Genomic DNA, 16,138 nt, shown 5'->3' on the forward strand with positions numbered 1-16,138 from the left:
CTGGCAAGTCTGAGATCCAGCTGCTAACCTGGCACGGACCCAAAGCCCTTGGCTCCTGGACAATGTCACTTCTTACGCTACTGAAAAGCTAGGTTTGCAGATGGCCACTTCAGGCACTCGGGGATTGTTACACACAAGGGCTGAAGTGTTGCCTTGGTGGGCTGCCAGCCGGCCCCGACGCCGCGGGGAGCGGGCGGCAGCGATCTGAAAGGCCCCCCAGTTTGGGGAGCGCAGCCAGGGGACCCCGGCCCCAGGCTTTGCTGTGGACTTTTCCTGCTTTGCACCAAAAAAATAAATCACGGCGCAGATTGCAAACGCAACAGAAGCAGCAGCAAGCAGGTTGCACAGAAAGAAGAGTAGTAGCCACCTCCCAAACAAGTTGGAGAACCTTTCAGTAGAACTTATTATCAAATCAGCATTAGGCCAGGTCTCAGGGCCACATTGGACACCCACCATATATAAATTATACCCAGCTGCAGCTTCTGGTTGAATACAAAAAAGGATTAGGAGCTGCACCCCAGAGCCCACAGACAGGCTGTGGGCAAAACTGGCCACCAACACAACAGGGACAGCAACCACCATGACACCTTGGCTTTGACATCAGTCCCAGGACAAACCCAAACCAGCAACCAGAGCTTACAAGCAGAAACCCAGCAGCCTGCGTGGAGGAGACCCAACAGGACCAACTGCTCCGGCCGTGGCGATGCAATGGGCTCAGCCGAGTACTGCGCAGGGCTGGAGTCACAGCCGGGCCTGTAATTCTTCCTCCCCCACCTTTAAATTTCATTCCCTCGCTGACACTTTCATCTCTCTCCTCCTCCGGGCTCCCCCAGCAGACAATCTGTCTGGTGTTGTTAGCCTTGCCCCCAAAGGCACTGCCACGCCGGGTAGTAAATAAGACCTTGCTGCCTCCACGCTGCCTGCCTTAAATGACAAAATGAAAGAAACCATGACCTTCAGAAGGTCTCTGCCTATGGTTTGGAAAGCGCTGCCTGCCAAGCAGAGCCCAGCCATGCTGCACAGCAAAGGGGCTTCCAAACCCACCGTAGGAGATACACGAACCATGGACTATTTCACCGCATGACTTTAACACTACCTACCCCTCCAAGACAGGGAATTTCCTGCTAGCAGGTGGGTTTTAGTTTTCTCCCCCTGAGAAGGCTGATTAGCTCTTCTCTCACATCTGGACAGCTACACAGATTCGATGCCAGCCAGATCCCCACACCAGCTCCAGGTTGTTTTTTCTCTTTCTCCTGTTCAATCCTCCCTCCCTGAACACCCAGCACCCACCACGCTGCCCTCCTGCTTCCCAGCAAAGCCAATGCCCCACGAGGTGCAGGTGGGATGACACTCGTACTCACTCGCTGCCTGAATCTTCGCCTTCCGGCTCACCACCAGCCCGTAGTGGTTTTGCGCCATGCAGTCGTACTCGCCTTCATCCGAGGACCCGTCTCCCCGGACCCTCTGGAAGCGAGAGACGTAGAGCGACCCGTTGGCCAACATGAAGGCATTCTCGCTGTCCACGATCATCACGCCGTTCTTCCGCCACGTGATGGTGATGGGCTGGATGCCCTCCACCTGGCAGTAGAGGATCAAGGGCTGCTCCTGCACAGCTATGTCATCGCTAGGCTCCACAACGAACGCCAGCTCGGAGGAACGGCCAAAATCTAAAATGAAAGAGAAGGACAGAGTCAGCAGTGTGTCCACAAGCAGCAAGAACCAACAGCTAGGGCAGCTTACAGGGGACGATGGAAACATTTCGGATAGAGTGGGCTACAATAGGGCTACAGGGTGCGAGTGTTTTGGAGAAACACAAACCCCTTGGCCATGCTTTGCCTCCCGAGGCTTTGCTATCAAAATCTCAGGGTGCAATCTCCAAAGGCACCTTCACGACCCTCCTCCCGCTTGGCAGAGCAGAAGGCTGTTTGCCTCTCGCCCCTAACACCATGCTCTTCTGTCGCTTCGGGCTCTCTCAGGCTCTAACAGGCAAAGGATGGTGCTATTCAGTCCTTAATGAAGAGCAAGTTAAGCACCGAAATACAAACGCACAATGTTCTGGTTCAGCGACACAAAAGGTTTCTTGCAAAGCAATTACGCTAAACGGCGTCCACGAGAGATAAGTTATTGCAGAATTTGTACCAACAATAGGCAAACCCTCACTTCCCATCATACAGATACGTCCTAATTTACTTCTTCTGCCAACAGAACGTTTAAACACTGTGTCTTTGGCATGTTATGCTTCACTGGGTCCAGCACACCTTTTTAGGGTATAATTTGCCATACAGTCATGATTAGACGCTACAGAAGATGACAGAAATAGAGCTATTGTTTAAAGATTAGCCCAAAATACACACTGACATGAAAGACAAAAAGCGACCAAGAAAGAGGAGTCGTATAAACATCTGGAGGGTGTAAATGCAGGGATGGAGGTGAATTTTTTTTCTTTTTAAAGAGCAATGGAGAAGAAATTCCAGCAGAGTGAGAAAACTACAACTTCATCCGAATGTGGGGAAAGCCTTTCTAACAGTTCTCTTGCACAACAGCCCTTTGATGCGTGGAGGTTTCCGACTGCTCAAACCCACGATCCAGCTTCTCCCCCCTCTCACGGGCTCAGGGAATGGACTCCACAGCTGCTCGCAGAACTGGGGCGCACACGGGCAATTCCTCTTGGCAAACACCAGCCACAGCACAGCCTTTGTAATGCCTGTCCCTAACACAGACCCCACCAAGGACGGGATCCCATCGCACCAGGCTCAAAAACAGAGCGGAGGGCAGATTGTTAATGCGTGGTAAAAATGAAAGAGATGAGAAGAGGCAGTTATCCTAAAGAAAAAGACGGGGAAAAAAAAAAGTCTGTCTTTTCTGCTCTGCAAATCCAGCGAGATTTTTTTTTTTCTTTCTTTCTGTAAATCCCCAATGCTTTCTACAGCAACTTAAATTGGATTACGGGGGATAAACATTGAGTGCAACCTGAGCCGAGGCAGATGGACGGAGCAGACAAAGGAGGCAGGGGTAGCGCCCGGCAGGTCAAAGGTACTACTGTCAAGGTATGAGTGTGTGCAGGGAATGGACAAACTCTACTTAGTGACAGACACCTAAAACACAGACTTTATTAACCCATTAAGTCTTAAAATGTCAGCCTAGCTCCAGCCATCTCGGTGATCTATCGCTCACTGTGACTTCTTTTTTATGAGATAGCCCTGGGGTCCTCTCAGCAAGTTAGGCTACAGCCAGCACAAACCCATCAATTACTTTTTTTTGTGAAAATTAAGGAATTAGACGAATGCTCCGCATTTTTTCTGCAAAGTGGCCACAGTCTCAACAGCACCTATCACGCTGGGGCCCCGTTCCCTGCGTGGGCGCTCCTGGGAGTTAGGTGGGATAAGGACCCTCGTGTCCTGACTCCCCACAGAACCAAGGAGGACTTCTGACTCCAAAAGTCTGAACAAGATTTCAGGATTTAGCCTAACAGACAATCAGAAAAAAATCCCTAATGAAATAAATGCCCCATCTTCCCTGTACTCTTAGATAAAACAGCTTATTATTATATGTACAATAAAAGGAAGAATCAACATAATTACATGCCCTTCCCACAATAGCTGTCATTATAATAAGCATCATTAAAGCCTGTGATTGGAGATAATCGTGTTTACCTCCATAAACATTCGCTCTGCATCCTAACTCCAGGCTGCGCCAGCAGCAGAAGCGATGACACCCATAACTAGGACTGGTGCCCTCAGACACACACCGGGTTGGGGACGGACACTGGCTGGTCCTGGAGTCTCCTCGGGCTGTAGTGAAGATTGGGATTGTGCCTCAAGGTGTGACACTGTGCAATGGACAATGTGCAACTGGTTTGTAACCCGCAGACACCTCGCCGTGTCTGGAAGCACCCAAATTCTCCTCAACGGAAGCTTTTCTCAAGCTTTTCTGACCTTGAAGAAATCCCACTGCCTCTTTCCTGGGGCTTCAGGGCCAGGTGACCAACTAATGGGACACACGGGGAGAAGCAAGCCCACCTCAGCTGGGGATCTGGGAGAAGCCAAGCTCTATCTTTCACCCCGGCATGGGCTTTCCATGTAAACTCAGCCAAAAGTCTCTCTTCTCCCCAGACACTTAGATGCTGAAAGACGCAGAGAGGCATCTGCTGCTCTTCAAAAGCCCTTACGCCTTTCCCTGCCACCATGGGACATCCTAAAGCTGCCTATCTCCATTGTTAAGTAGATAGATCCTAAATTGCGTTAAAAAACCTGAGCTTTGGTCCTAAGGGTCTCGGTATCCCAATCTGCAAAAGCCACAGGCTCTGTCTTTCTAGGGGTAAATGTCTGAGTCTCGCAAAGAGGTAAGTCTTGGTGGCACGGTCAGCGAGACCCAAGCTGGCAGGCTGACCTGCGCGTTTCTGCACCACCATGGCACTGCTGGTGCAGGGCAAGCTGAGCCCAGCAGGTCCCCAGCATGCAGAAAGCTCTGAGGGAGCAACCAGGGGTTCTTCTCCAGCCAAAGGTCACCCTGAAGCCAGTGCCATTCCCTACAGCCTCAGCCTCATGGCTTGGTGAGAAGGGCATCCCCCTCAATGCCGTGCTTCTACAGGGTATCACATGCCTGGAGGTTTTCTCAAAAAAGAAAGGGGCCTGGAATGCTGCACTGCCCAGTGTCACACACCAGTATGAGAAACTGGTCCACAAACAGCCCAAGCTAAGATCCACGTGGCCGACGCACAGCTGCTCCGGAGAGAGGCGGGTGCAAGGCATGGTAGAAACTGGGCACCTTACACCTTCTTCTAAAGACCCCCCTTCATCCATCTGGCTGTAACCTTGGGATTATTTGCATTAAAAGTGGTTTTCAAGGATTGGGTTTCAAACAGGGACGTTGGGATTTGGCCTTCGAAGACTGGCGCTGTGGGGCTCCAGGTCTGCAGGCGGACTCTGAACACAGAGCCCTGCCTCCCCGGGATGCTCAGGATGAGAGACAAAGGGACGCTCACAGAGGAACCTCCGTGGTGGGACAAGAAGGCTCCTGGTGTTTGCTCTAGGGGTCAGTTCAGATGGGCCAGAGGGAGAGCACACACAAAGCAAGGAGGTAACGGGGGAAAGAGACAGAGCCAACCCCGTTAGCATAAACAACTGACTGTAGTTAGCAGTGAGGCACAGAACGGTGCTGCCGAGCTGGAAGTAAACGACACTCCGAAGGCACATGGAAACAGTAAAAGTGCAATTAATTGATAGAGATGGAGAGGAAATCGCCGAAACCACGTGCATTCGCTGGGGGACTCTGCAAGCCCCATCCCTCTCCAACGTCTGGCTGCATATCCACACCCAGCTCATCCCACGCAACACCCCAGGTACCTCCCGGAACGGGCTGCGAGGCAGCGGGGCTCACGGCCACCCTCTGCTCGAGGCAGAAACTGTAAAACTCGGCTCACGGCAGCTTGAGTTTGCAGTTGGAGGCAGGGGTGTTAGGCAGGCAGCTGAACAGATCGCTTGTCTCGACGCCGGCAGGCTGCACCGGGGAGCGCGCGAGGGGAAATTGCTTTGCTTTCTGCGAGAGGGTGGAGGGAGGAAGCGTTATTAGCTCTGACATAAAGGCCACGAGAAAATCATTGGAATCCTCATCCTACAAGTCGCCTTTTGAGAAACATTTACCATCTCCCTGAGCAGTACAATATGTGACTATATGTGCAAATATTTAACAAAAACTACTTCCCCTATTGATCAAGCAGACAGGCATGCTCAGAGAAACCAATTAGCACTTGTGCTTTTGAACCAAGAGATTTATTTAGCGCTGAGAGAAAGAACTTTGAATTAATGGGAAGCTTAAAAGACACTTTGAAGTACAGTTAAAAAAAAATAAGTTTAATTATTTTTTACTTGACACTGTGATTCATATTCAAAGCTTCAAAAGAACTTGCTCATACCCTAACGTTGTCCTTTTCCATTTGGGAAACACGATTTTGGCTTCCCCTCCTGTGCTGCTGAAAAATACAGCAGCTAATCTCACCACTCTAATTACCGGTGACATCCACTGCCAAGGACCTCAGTCACATCACGGCTCGTCCTCCTGGACCCTGTCCAGCCCCACAGCCAGCAAGGGCCATCCCTGCCCCGGGAGCACACGGTCCCGACAGATGAAGCCCGTATTATTACTCCCATTCTAGACAGGGAACATTAATCACAGAGAGATGAAGTGACCTGCCAAGGGCCCCGTCTGTGCTCGTGGCAAGGCGAGATGCTGCCGGAGCAGTTGGGTCCACCCTGCTCTTCCACTGCCGGGGAGACCGAGGCAGACCCAGCTCCTCTCTCATCACACCGACAGCACGACTTCCACCTGCAAACTGCCTCTCACGAGCAGAAATTTGCCCTCTCCTGATTTACCGCGTTTGTTCCCAGCATAACACAGCATAAATCAGCAGCGCCGCACCGCCGAGCCTCACCATCGCCAAGGCCAGCCACTCCGCTCCTGCTTCAATAAAGCCAAAGGAAGATGCCCCTGGAGTCCCACGAGTCCAGGATCGAGGTTTTTATAGTGGGATGCAGGTTAATATTAGGACCAAAAACCTGGGTGCAGGTTGGGACAACCCTACAAAGAATGGCTCCTCGTTTTCCAGTGGTGGTTTGGTTTTTTTTTCCTTAACCCTTCTGTAAATGGGAGGTATGGAAGGAAGAGATATCGGGACCTGGAAGACGTTCTCCAGCAGATTATAACAGGTTTCAGACTGATGAAATTGGCAACCTAAAAATCCAGCTGGTGCCCCCTTAAATCTCCTTGAGGCTGACCCAGACCCCAAGGAGAAAAGCCCTACACTGCAGTAAAGTGCAAATTGGCTCTTTAGGGCATCCAGAAAAATTTACATTTCAAGAAGAGGAGAATAGGCTGTAACAGCCCCAACATCTTGCTGGCAGTAAAGTTTACTAGCTCAGAATTTTTTATTCCTTTTCCTTTCGGGCGGGAGGTTATATAAAGCGATTTTTCCATCAGGGCACATAAACCACATCCACTCGTTAAGCGATGGCAGGAGGTCTCTGTCGAGGATAACGGCACCTGACGCAGAGCCCAGAGACGTGCCCAGCATCGCTGCCCTCCGTGGGGGCACAGATTTTAGCTGGGGAAGGCAAACACAGCCCAAAGAGCCAGAGAAGCGGCCCCAAATAATTTTCAGATGTTTGAGACCAGACTGGGCAAATCCCAGGAGGTCACTTGTTAAACACGGCGTGGAAGCTGGAAGCGTTCACAGCACAAAGACCCTTTCCAGGATGAGCTCCGAGTCCTCGTGGGCTCCCCCATCTCTGAAGAAAACAGGGTGAAACCTGTTGGTGTAGCTGGGAAGGGCAAAGACCTTTTCTGAGTTAATTGCCCACAGGAGCTCCATCCACGGTGAGGCATCCAGAGAGCACAGCAGCAAGCCGAGCGTAGGATGCGTGGTTATTTGCATTCCCACGTGTTTCCCAGCCCTGACCAGATCACGGTCCCACCACAGAGGGCATCAGCGATGCGAACACAGAGCAGAAACAACCACGCACGAGAGCACGGCAAAGGCAGCGGCCAAGATGGGACACGCTGTGCCCAGAGCCGGGGTCCCCGGAACAGCCGAGGTTCCCAGTTTCAGCCCCTGACTCTGCAAGAAAGCATCAGGGAGGCGGCTGTCCCCGTGGCCGGTCCCTTGCACAGACCCGGCAGGGCACAGAGTGGCCACGCGGTACGTAACGACGCTCGTGGACCAGAGACACGGCGGCTGGGAGAAGCACGAAGGCAGGAGGCTGCCAAGAGAGCCACAGGCACCCTGGCGTCACGCTGCCAAAACCCACCAGCCAGCGTGGCCTCGTCGCCCAGTCCCTGAAATTCACCTTGAGTGTTGACAGGGAGGACTGGACGGTGTGCAAGGAAAGGAAAGGCCAGGTCCTTCTGGAGGAAGAGAAGTTCCTGTGCACACGAAAACCTTTGAAACTCTTGATCGCATCCGGGGGATTCAAAGGAAACACAGCACTCCCTCCTCCCTGCCATCCCCTCTGCCCTATCACCTCCCACCCTGCAATTCAGGACGGAGGAAAGCATCACCTCGCTCCTCGCAAGGAGCCGAGCGCCGCACCGATCCCTGAACCGGCTCCGTTCCAGTGATCCAAACCCGGAGCCGTTCCACTAGCACTTCTCTCCCTTTTCACGTACTCTCTGGTTTCAGCAGCAAAGATTCTTTTGCAAAAGCATCTTCACAATTGAGCAGAATCGCCCACCACAACCCGCATCCTCTTCACTTGCCATTAGCTTCATCAACACAATCCCATGCGCAAGAAGAGGCAAAAAAAAAAGGCAGCAAATCCTTGACTCTGCTCTGAAACTCTGGTTTTAAATTACCAACGCGGGAGCGGGTCTGGGTTGTTAAGTGACTGGGCTCCTCTCGAGTGGAGGCTGCGATACACCAGTGACATTTGATATAATAGCAAGGCCAGATCAGTATGCTGTGTGTTTTTCTCAGTGCACTCGCCTCTTTGCCTCTCTCTTCTCTTAAAGTGCAATTATTGACATGTTTGCCTCCTTAACCATCAGTTTTATATGCTTGCCAATGACTCCTGAACATGTGTAAACAATTATTTTTATTTTCTTGCAAAACCAAAATGTTGCATATTCTTTTGGATAAGCGGACTCGGGTAGGTTTTCATGAGCCCTGCTACATAATTTATTAGTTTCTAAACTCTGTAAAACTAAAAGCTCCAGTAAAGTTCAAATAAGTTTGTGATTTCAAAGTAATTTTGAACGGACTATTCCTGTTCCTGCCCAATGTTATTCACTTGATTTAAATGGGAATTCTTAATCTGCAGAGGAGGGCTCCTGCGTTGTTTTGTTAGATCAAATAAAAGGACAATATCCGGGGTCAGAAGCCCGGGAGCGCAAAGCATGAAATATAGAGGGGGGAAAGGGGACACGGAGAAAAGCATCTTCTGTTTTGCAGCTCTCTGCTCCACGCTGCCCAGGGTGATCGCACCAGGGTACATGGGGCACAACGGGATCGAGCAGGGAAGAGAGGAGCGGGGAACCAGGCTGTAAGCTTGGACCTGGGACCCTCTGCCCAGCTCCTCTCCCTGACACCCTCTGCCACCGCCAGCTCCTCAGCGAGCACGGGAGCTTGTGCTGTGCAAGGTCCAGAGCCTGACAGGTAACGAGGAGAGGAGCAATTACACGAGTTTAGGATTTCTACCTCCCCGTGCGGGGGGTGCCAGGGTGGATCAGGAGGGACCAACCCGCCCTCTTCCCCTCTCTATCTGCTAGCTTTTAAACACTTCCATTGAGTTTAGTTTCAGCACCGTGGTGGCCCCAGCAGACATTTGCGTGCCACCGGCATGGGTGGCTGCATGCTCGCACCCCCCGCGTGAGCTTCACACCCAGCACCGGTCCCAAACGTGGTGCACAAGTGTAGGGTTGGAGACGACCGCCCCATTTCAGGGGCTGCCTGCCGCATCCACCACGCGGGAAAACCACGTCCTGAGAGTCTCCTGTTGAACCCCCCCGAGAGGGACAAAGCCCAAACGTGGGCTTGAATTTCATATAGCGTCTCTGAGCGTTACTGGGGAGAAACGATACCAGATACCCTCTATGTATATTAAGAAAAAAGACGGGGTATTACACCAGTTTAGGAGAAAGCAATCCTTTTTTTTGCATCTAAAAAAAAAATCAACAAAGCCACACAGAGCAGGAATTAGTGAAAGCTTATAGCTTCAATAATTTAGAAGTTAAGCCTACTTAAATATAAATGACGATGTTTAATTTCAAGGCTGTCACTGAGCAGAGCCCGGGAGCCTCTCGTATCCCATGCCTGCCTTTGATTGCCGGGCTCAGCAATAACAGACAAAAGCTGTCCACTGCCCAGAACAAAGAGCTCCAGGAAATTAAAAAAAAAAAAAAATAGAAAGAAAGAAAATACTGCCTCGCTGCTGAGCCCAGTCCAGCACGCTGACCAGCAGCTCCCAACGCCTGGTTCGCAGTCACCAGGGCAGCATTTTGGGGAGCCTGCAAACCGCGGGGGTGGGAGCGGAGCATCCCGTCCCGCGCAGCGCGGCACGGCTCCCGCTGCAGCGCCCGTCCCCGCGGCGAGGCTTCTGCTCCGGCGCCGAGACATCGGCACAGGAGGGTCCAGTAAATTCAGCAGAGCGCAGGAACGCGTTAGTTCACCGTTAACCGTGACTAGAGCATCTAAACCCACCGAGGGAGGGGAAAAAAAACCTCAGAACAGAAAAACTTTTCAAGTGCAGCCAAGCACTCTTTAGCAGGGCCAGCAAAACACCCCACAAAGTCACAAGCCACCAAACTGCCAAGTCACAGCACAAATAAGCACACGGGGCAATCTGGACAGCAGCACGTGATGAACTAGACATAAACTCAACTTACTGAAGTTTTGCTTTCAAAAATTCACCTCTTTTCCTTTCCTTCCCCAAGAAAGAACTACTCTTTCAGCTATCCTCATTGCACTGCTGCATACCCAGGAATCCCAACAGAGTAACAAGACCTGCCTCGTTACATCCACTTCACTGATAACTTATATTTTCCGTGAGTTATACTGGCTTCTCCTCCTCGCTGCGGCTGCTACAAACCACGTGGTGAGATTTATTATGGGAATACCCACAGTCTGGTTTCCTAAACACCCCGGCAGCTAATCTCGCATTAATCTAACACACGCTCTTCTCCCTCTTGTCCATGCTGGGGCTGCTTGCACATTTTTTAAACAATTCCTATTTTTCCTTATCTTTAAGGCTGCCAAGAGGCAGCAGGAGGCACAGGGATATTTCGCTGCAGAACAGCATCTTTCTCAGATCAGACCCATGCTTTAGCAGCATCACCAGTAGAAGGAAAACCTTGCAATTTATCAGCAGGGCACGTGCACAGTAGGTCCAGGGAAAAAAATCCCTTTGATGTTTTTGTAGTTCGGCCCTGGTCGGGTGGGCAGCGTTACCGGTTGCGGCTGTGTCAACCGAGCCAGGCGTTACAGGAGAGCACAATACTTGTAGGTTTAAAGTAGCTCCCCGTCATCCCTACAACTCGCAGCCCAACACCTCTGTTCTGTAGCTACCGCCTTTGCTGACAAACACGACTCGTTCGTGCGGGCGCTGCCTCCCGCTCACATCACCGGTGATGATTTCGGGTCCGCTCTCCGGGCGTGGATGCCCTGCCAGGCCACCGCCACGACAGCCGCCCCGTCCCTCCCCAGCGCTGGGCCCCACAAACACCACGGTCCCCACCCCAGAGCCCCTGCGCAAGCGGGGTGCCCAACTACAAACCAGCTTGGGGGGAAACGCTTCGGGCTGTCTTCAGCTGACCGTGTTGGACGGGCTGATGCAGAGGCTGCACCCGAAAGCCAAGACCCCAACGTGCCTCCCCGGGGGTCGAGCCCCCCGCTCCCGCAGAGGGATGCTCACACGGTGGGTGACACCGACAGCCCCCGGCCGCGGGACACACGCACCCCGCAGCCGCGCTCGGTCCCTCCAGCCCCCGGAGCTGTTCGGCCCCGTTCAGCCTCCACGGGGACGGGCTGAGGCGTGCGGGGTTGGGACCGGCTGGGGACGAGCGCGAGGGACCGGGACCCGCCGCAGGGCTGGGGAGAGAGACGCGGGGGACCGGGGCACGGCACCGGCCACCACGGGGGCGATGAGGGGACGCGAAGTGCGGGAGGGACCGCGGACGGGACCGACGGGAGCAGCGGCGGTGCCGGGCGCGGCGGCAGGTCCGTCCCCCCGCCCGCTCCCCGAGCCCGGCCCGGCTCTTACCTCCGCGGCAGCCGAGCAGCAGCAGCCCCAGCAGGCAGGCGGGCAGCGCGGAGCCCGGCGGAGCCATGGCATCCCGGGCGGGCGGGCTCGCCTCCCTGCGCCCCACGGGGAGGGAGCAGCCCGCGCAGGAGGGAGGGAGGCGAGAAACACCCCCCAGCTGGGGGGCGGGGGGCAGAAGGGGGGGGAAAGAAAAGGAGGGGGGAAAAAAAGCCAAAAAGCGGATTTGAGCGGCGGTGCCTCCGCGCGAACACGCCGCCGCGCCGGGCGGGCGGGGGGCGGCGCTGAGGGAGCGGGGCCGGGCGGGCGGGGCGCGAGCGCGGGCAGCGCCTTGCGCCATCTTGCGCCTCCGCCGGGGCGGCGGGACGGGCGGGCTGCGGGGGCGGGCAGCGTGCGGGGCCCGTCAGCGCCCGGGATCCGCGGGGACTGTGCCCCGGACCCTCAGCGGGTCTGCCCGCACCGGAGCCCTCTCACCAGAGCCACTTCATGGAGCTCCCCTCACTGGGGACACTTCACGGGGCTCCCCTCACAGGTCACTCCTCACCGAACTCCCTCACGGGGCTCCCCTCACCAGAGCCCCCTTACGTGTCTCCCCTCCATGATGTCCCCTCATGGCGTCCCTCCAGCCCAGCCCCACAGGGCACTGTGGGCCCCCCCCAGAGCACAAAGCCCTTCAGGGCTCCCGCCGGACAGCCCTGTCCTGCCTGGCCCTGCCATGCCCCAGGGATGGCAGCTGATGGGAGACCTTCCCGAGCTTGTGGTCATGATATGGGAAGAAGTTTCCTTGCTCTCTGACCAAGGGACTCTCCGCTGCCTGTCACTGCTCAAAGCAACCTGGTCTTGGCAATGGTGTCTGGGGCTGCTGCAGCAGGCAAGGGCAGGGTCCCATCGCCACAGCTGTGCTCCGGGCCGGGGACCTGCCTCTTATCTGCCTTTAGGGATGGGACCCAAAAATCGGGCATTAAAACAAGGAAAAATGCTGATGAGGTTGCGTGACTTCCAACTGGTTCCACCAAGCATTTTGCTTTCAGGCTTTGTTTTGAAGAACAAAAGCACCCACCAAGGTGGTTGGCAATGCCTGGAGGTGACTGGTGTCCCCAGGAAGCAGGGCGGTGGGATCGCAGAGCGATGGCCATGAGGGGATCCCACGTCCAGGAAGTCCCAGAGGACAGCAACAAAGAAGAGCCTGGCTTGTCCCAGTGCACTTTATTTTAAATGCCATTAGAAGGCAACTTATCCAGGTAAGTCACACAGATGTTGGACCAACCGGCTCACCCTTGAAGAGGCCCTTATATCTGATCCTGCCTGGTCCCTTGGCCCACGTTCTCTGCAAAGACAACTCCCTACCATCAGCAGCAGCAGTAAAACTCATCTCTTCATGACAGCTCAAAGTCTTTTGTGGTGTTTGGGGAAAAAAAAAAAAACAAATAAGAAAAGAAAAGTTGATCCTAACTCATTTCTTCTTTTCAGAATAAAAACAGAGCTTGATGGAACGGGTTACTAAACCCTGTAACTGTGCCCAGAAACCCAGAAAAACCCTTTGTAAAGACGAGCAATGCGTGGCTCCCCTGGACGGTGCACCCTCAACGTTCTGGAGTCGGCTAACAAGGGAAGAAGACGTCACTACATCTGCTCCACATTAAAGCTTCCCTCATTTAGAGGAGGGCTGAGCTGTAAGAGGTTACTTTCAGCCAGGGAAGAATTTGCTCTGGCTCCGGCAGCCTCTCGGTAACATCTGAATTTCCGCACTGTCCCTGACCTTTTGGCACCGGCCCTGCTCCTGTTCCCCAGCCATCTCCCTGGCTCCTGCCGCGGGGCCCCGCCAGCATTTCTGTAACGCTGGCAGCCCTCGTGGGCTTGTGGCAGCTCCCGGGATGCCGCCGGCACCGAGGATGGCTTGTGGGAATTAATAATCCCAAGGGAAATGAAGCGCCACGTGTTTTACAGGGTCTGTTTCCCCCCGGGAACAACAGATTGGGGGTGCTTTTGCTCCCGTGCGCAGCGGCAGGACCCAGGAGCAGGGGGAGGTAGCCACGTGCTCAGGGCATCACCAAGTTCAGCCCTGCATGTTGCAGATGACACTGGTGACATCGCTGGTGTTACATTCAAAAATTGCAAGTGCAGGCGCTCCTTGCCAAACAACGGGACTCAGAGGACAAGCTATGAGACTTTTAAATAAAAATGCAGGTTTTCGGCTCTCCTTAGAGCCTCCTGAGAGCAGGAATGCGGAGCACTCCTGGTTTTTCTGTGCTCCTCTGTAACCACGAGGGCTTAAAAAAGTTGCTTTGTATTGGAGGCAGGAATTTGCTTATCACACTGCGAGCAGAAATTGGAGCCTTTTGAAAACCAGTGGGGATGCAGGAATGGTGGTGCCCAGCCTGAACCGAGGCTCCAAACCCCTTCCTTGCAGGGCGGTGGTGGGGTCCGTCCCTCCATCCTCCCTCCTGCAGAGGGGCACAGGGTCTGTCTGTCCCTCTGTCCTCCCTCTCCACAGGGTTATCCTCCACGGGAGCTGGCCTCAGAGGGTTATGCTCACCTCCCACCCTTTTCACACAGCGAATTTCCATCAGCTCCAATAGTGCTCCTGATTTACACCAATTAACTGCCAACTGAGGTCCCTAAGATCCCATTAGTAGTTTCAGCGGATGAAGTGGGAGATTAACTTGTCTGAATTCACCCCATTTATTATTCGATGTGTAATTGTGGTTTCCCTGTCTGCTAACAGCCTGGGAGCTTTCCACTTATGCACATAGACGCTGGGTTTTAGCATCTGTTTCGTGGTCAGTGAGCAATAGGGAGGGGAGCCAAAATCGTGGCACGCACCTGGAGGCACCGAGCAATGGGACAGCCCCAGGATGTGCCCCTGGAAGCTGCCTTCCCCAGCAGAAACCCTTTTCCCTCCACTTTTGGCTGTACAAGGACACAGGTGTCGTGGTGACAGGGGCCAGCGCTTGTCACCACGCGGAGGGGATACCTCCTGGCACTCAGCTGCCTGGCTGAGGAGGAGCTGTGTGTTTGCGATTAATTGAAGACAACCGTGCCACTGACGTGGCAGTTTTGCCATCAGTGGCAATGAGCGTGGGGAGCCAGCGCGGATGGTGGAACCCACACGGTTGTACCTGCCACGCAAATCACAGAGGTGTGACTGTGCTGGTGTAACTGCTGCTCCTGGAGGGGAGGAGGTCAGAGGAGCCCCCCAAGGTGCAGTTTCCACCAGTGGTGTCTTCTGAGCATCCACGAAGCATCCCTGGCTGCCTCGCTGTGTCACGCAGCCCATCAGAATCACACAGAATCAATCAGGTTGGAAAAGACCTCTGGGATCAAGTCCAACCGTTGCCCTGACACCACCATGTCAACTAGACCATGGCACTAAGGGCCATGTCCAGTCTTTTCTTAAACCCCTCCAGAGATGGTGACTCCACCACCTCCCTGGGCAGCCCCTTCCAATGGCTAATGACCCTTGCTGAGAAGAAATGCTTCCTAATGTCCAACCTGACCCTCCCCTGGCCAAGCTTGAGGCTGTGTCCTCTTGTCCTAGCGCTAGTTGCCTGGGAGAAGAGGCCGATTCCCACTCTGCTGCAACCTCCCTTCAGGTAGTTGTAGACTGCACTAAGGTCACCTCTGAGCCTCCTCTTCTCCAGGCTAAACACCCCCAGCTCCCTCAGCCGTTCCTCACAGGTCAGACCCTCCAGACCCTTCACCAGCTTGGTCGCCCTCCTCCAGACTCACTCCAACACCTCAACATCTTTCTTGCAGTGCGGGGCCCACAACTGGACACAGGATTCAAGGTGCGCCCTCACCAGTGCCAAGTACAGAGGGACGATCACTTCCCTAGACTGGCTGGCTACACTGTTCCTAATAGAGGCCAGGATGCCAGTGGCCTTCTTGGCCACCTGGGCACACTGCTGGCTCATGTTTAGCCGGCTGTCGATCAGCACCCCCAGGTCTCTTTCCACCGGGCCTGTAGCTGTGTGATTCTGTGTGTGAGAACTGGATGCGGGTTTTGCAGTCACCCGTCACCGCCCGCCAAGGTCCTTCCTGGCTCATTTGTGGGGTTACCTGTCATGCGGAGAAAGACTCATCAGAGTTACACAGGCTGACACAGTCCCCTTTAGCCGCTATCAGAGAACACTAAGCTAAGTGCAGATTTATTACCTCTGTAATGCAGATAAAATGAGTTTTTATGGCCCCGTAGTCCTGGCAGCATAAAGTAATAATGGAAACTATCTACTCAAGTAGGGAACGCATCCTAGGGAGAATGGGAGATGCATGGGAGTGTAATAGTGTGTCCTCAGGCACTGCCAGATATCCTCTCGCCAATCTAGCTGGACGCAAGCCACTGAGTGTTCAGCCTACCGCGCCACCCGAGAGAAGTCTCACCGTTCATTTGCTAG

General features: G+C 53.9%; 1 protein-coding gene across 1 annotated transcript in view; it reads right to left on the reverse strand.

Moving 5' to 3' along the window:
- IGDCC3 (immunoglobulin superfamily DCC subclass member 3) overlaps window positions 1-11,814 on the reverse strand; it is a 110,156-nt gene extending 98,342 nt beyond the window's left edge. Inside the window, exons 1-2 of the mRNA XM_068409829.1 lie at window positions 11,748-11,814; window positions 1,362-1,667 (exon numbers count right to left, since the gene is read on the reverse strand). Of these exons, the coding sequence (XP_068265930.1) occupies window positions 1,362-1,667; window positions 11,748-11,814 (373 nt within the window). The remainder of the gene's footprint in view (window positions 1-1,361; window positions 1,668-11,747) is intronic.
- Between the last annotated feature and the right edge of the window lie 4,324 nt (window positions 11,815-16,138).

This window comes from Nyctibius grandis, chromosome 11 (assembly GCF_013368605.1).
Source record: "Nyctibius grandis isolate bNycGra1 chromosome 11, bNycGra1.pri, whole genome shotgun sequence".
In the NCBI taxonomy this organism is placed as follows: domain Eukaryota; kingdom Metazoa; phylum Chordata; class Aves; order Nyctibiiformes; family Nyctibiidae; genus Nyctibius; species Nyctibius grandis.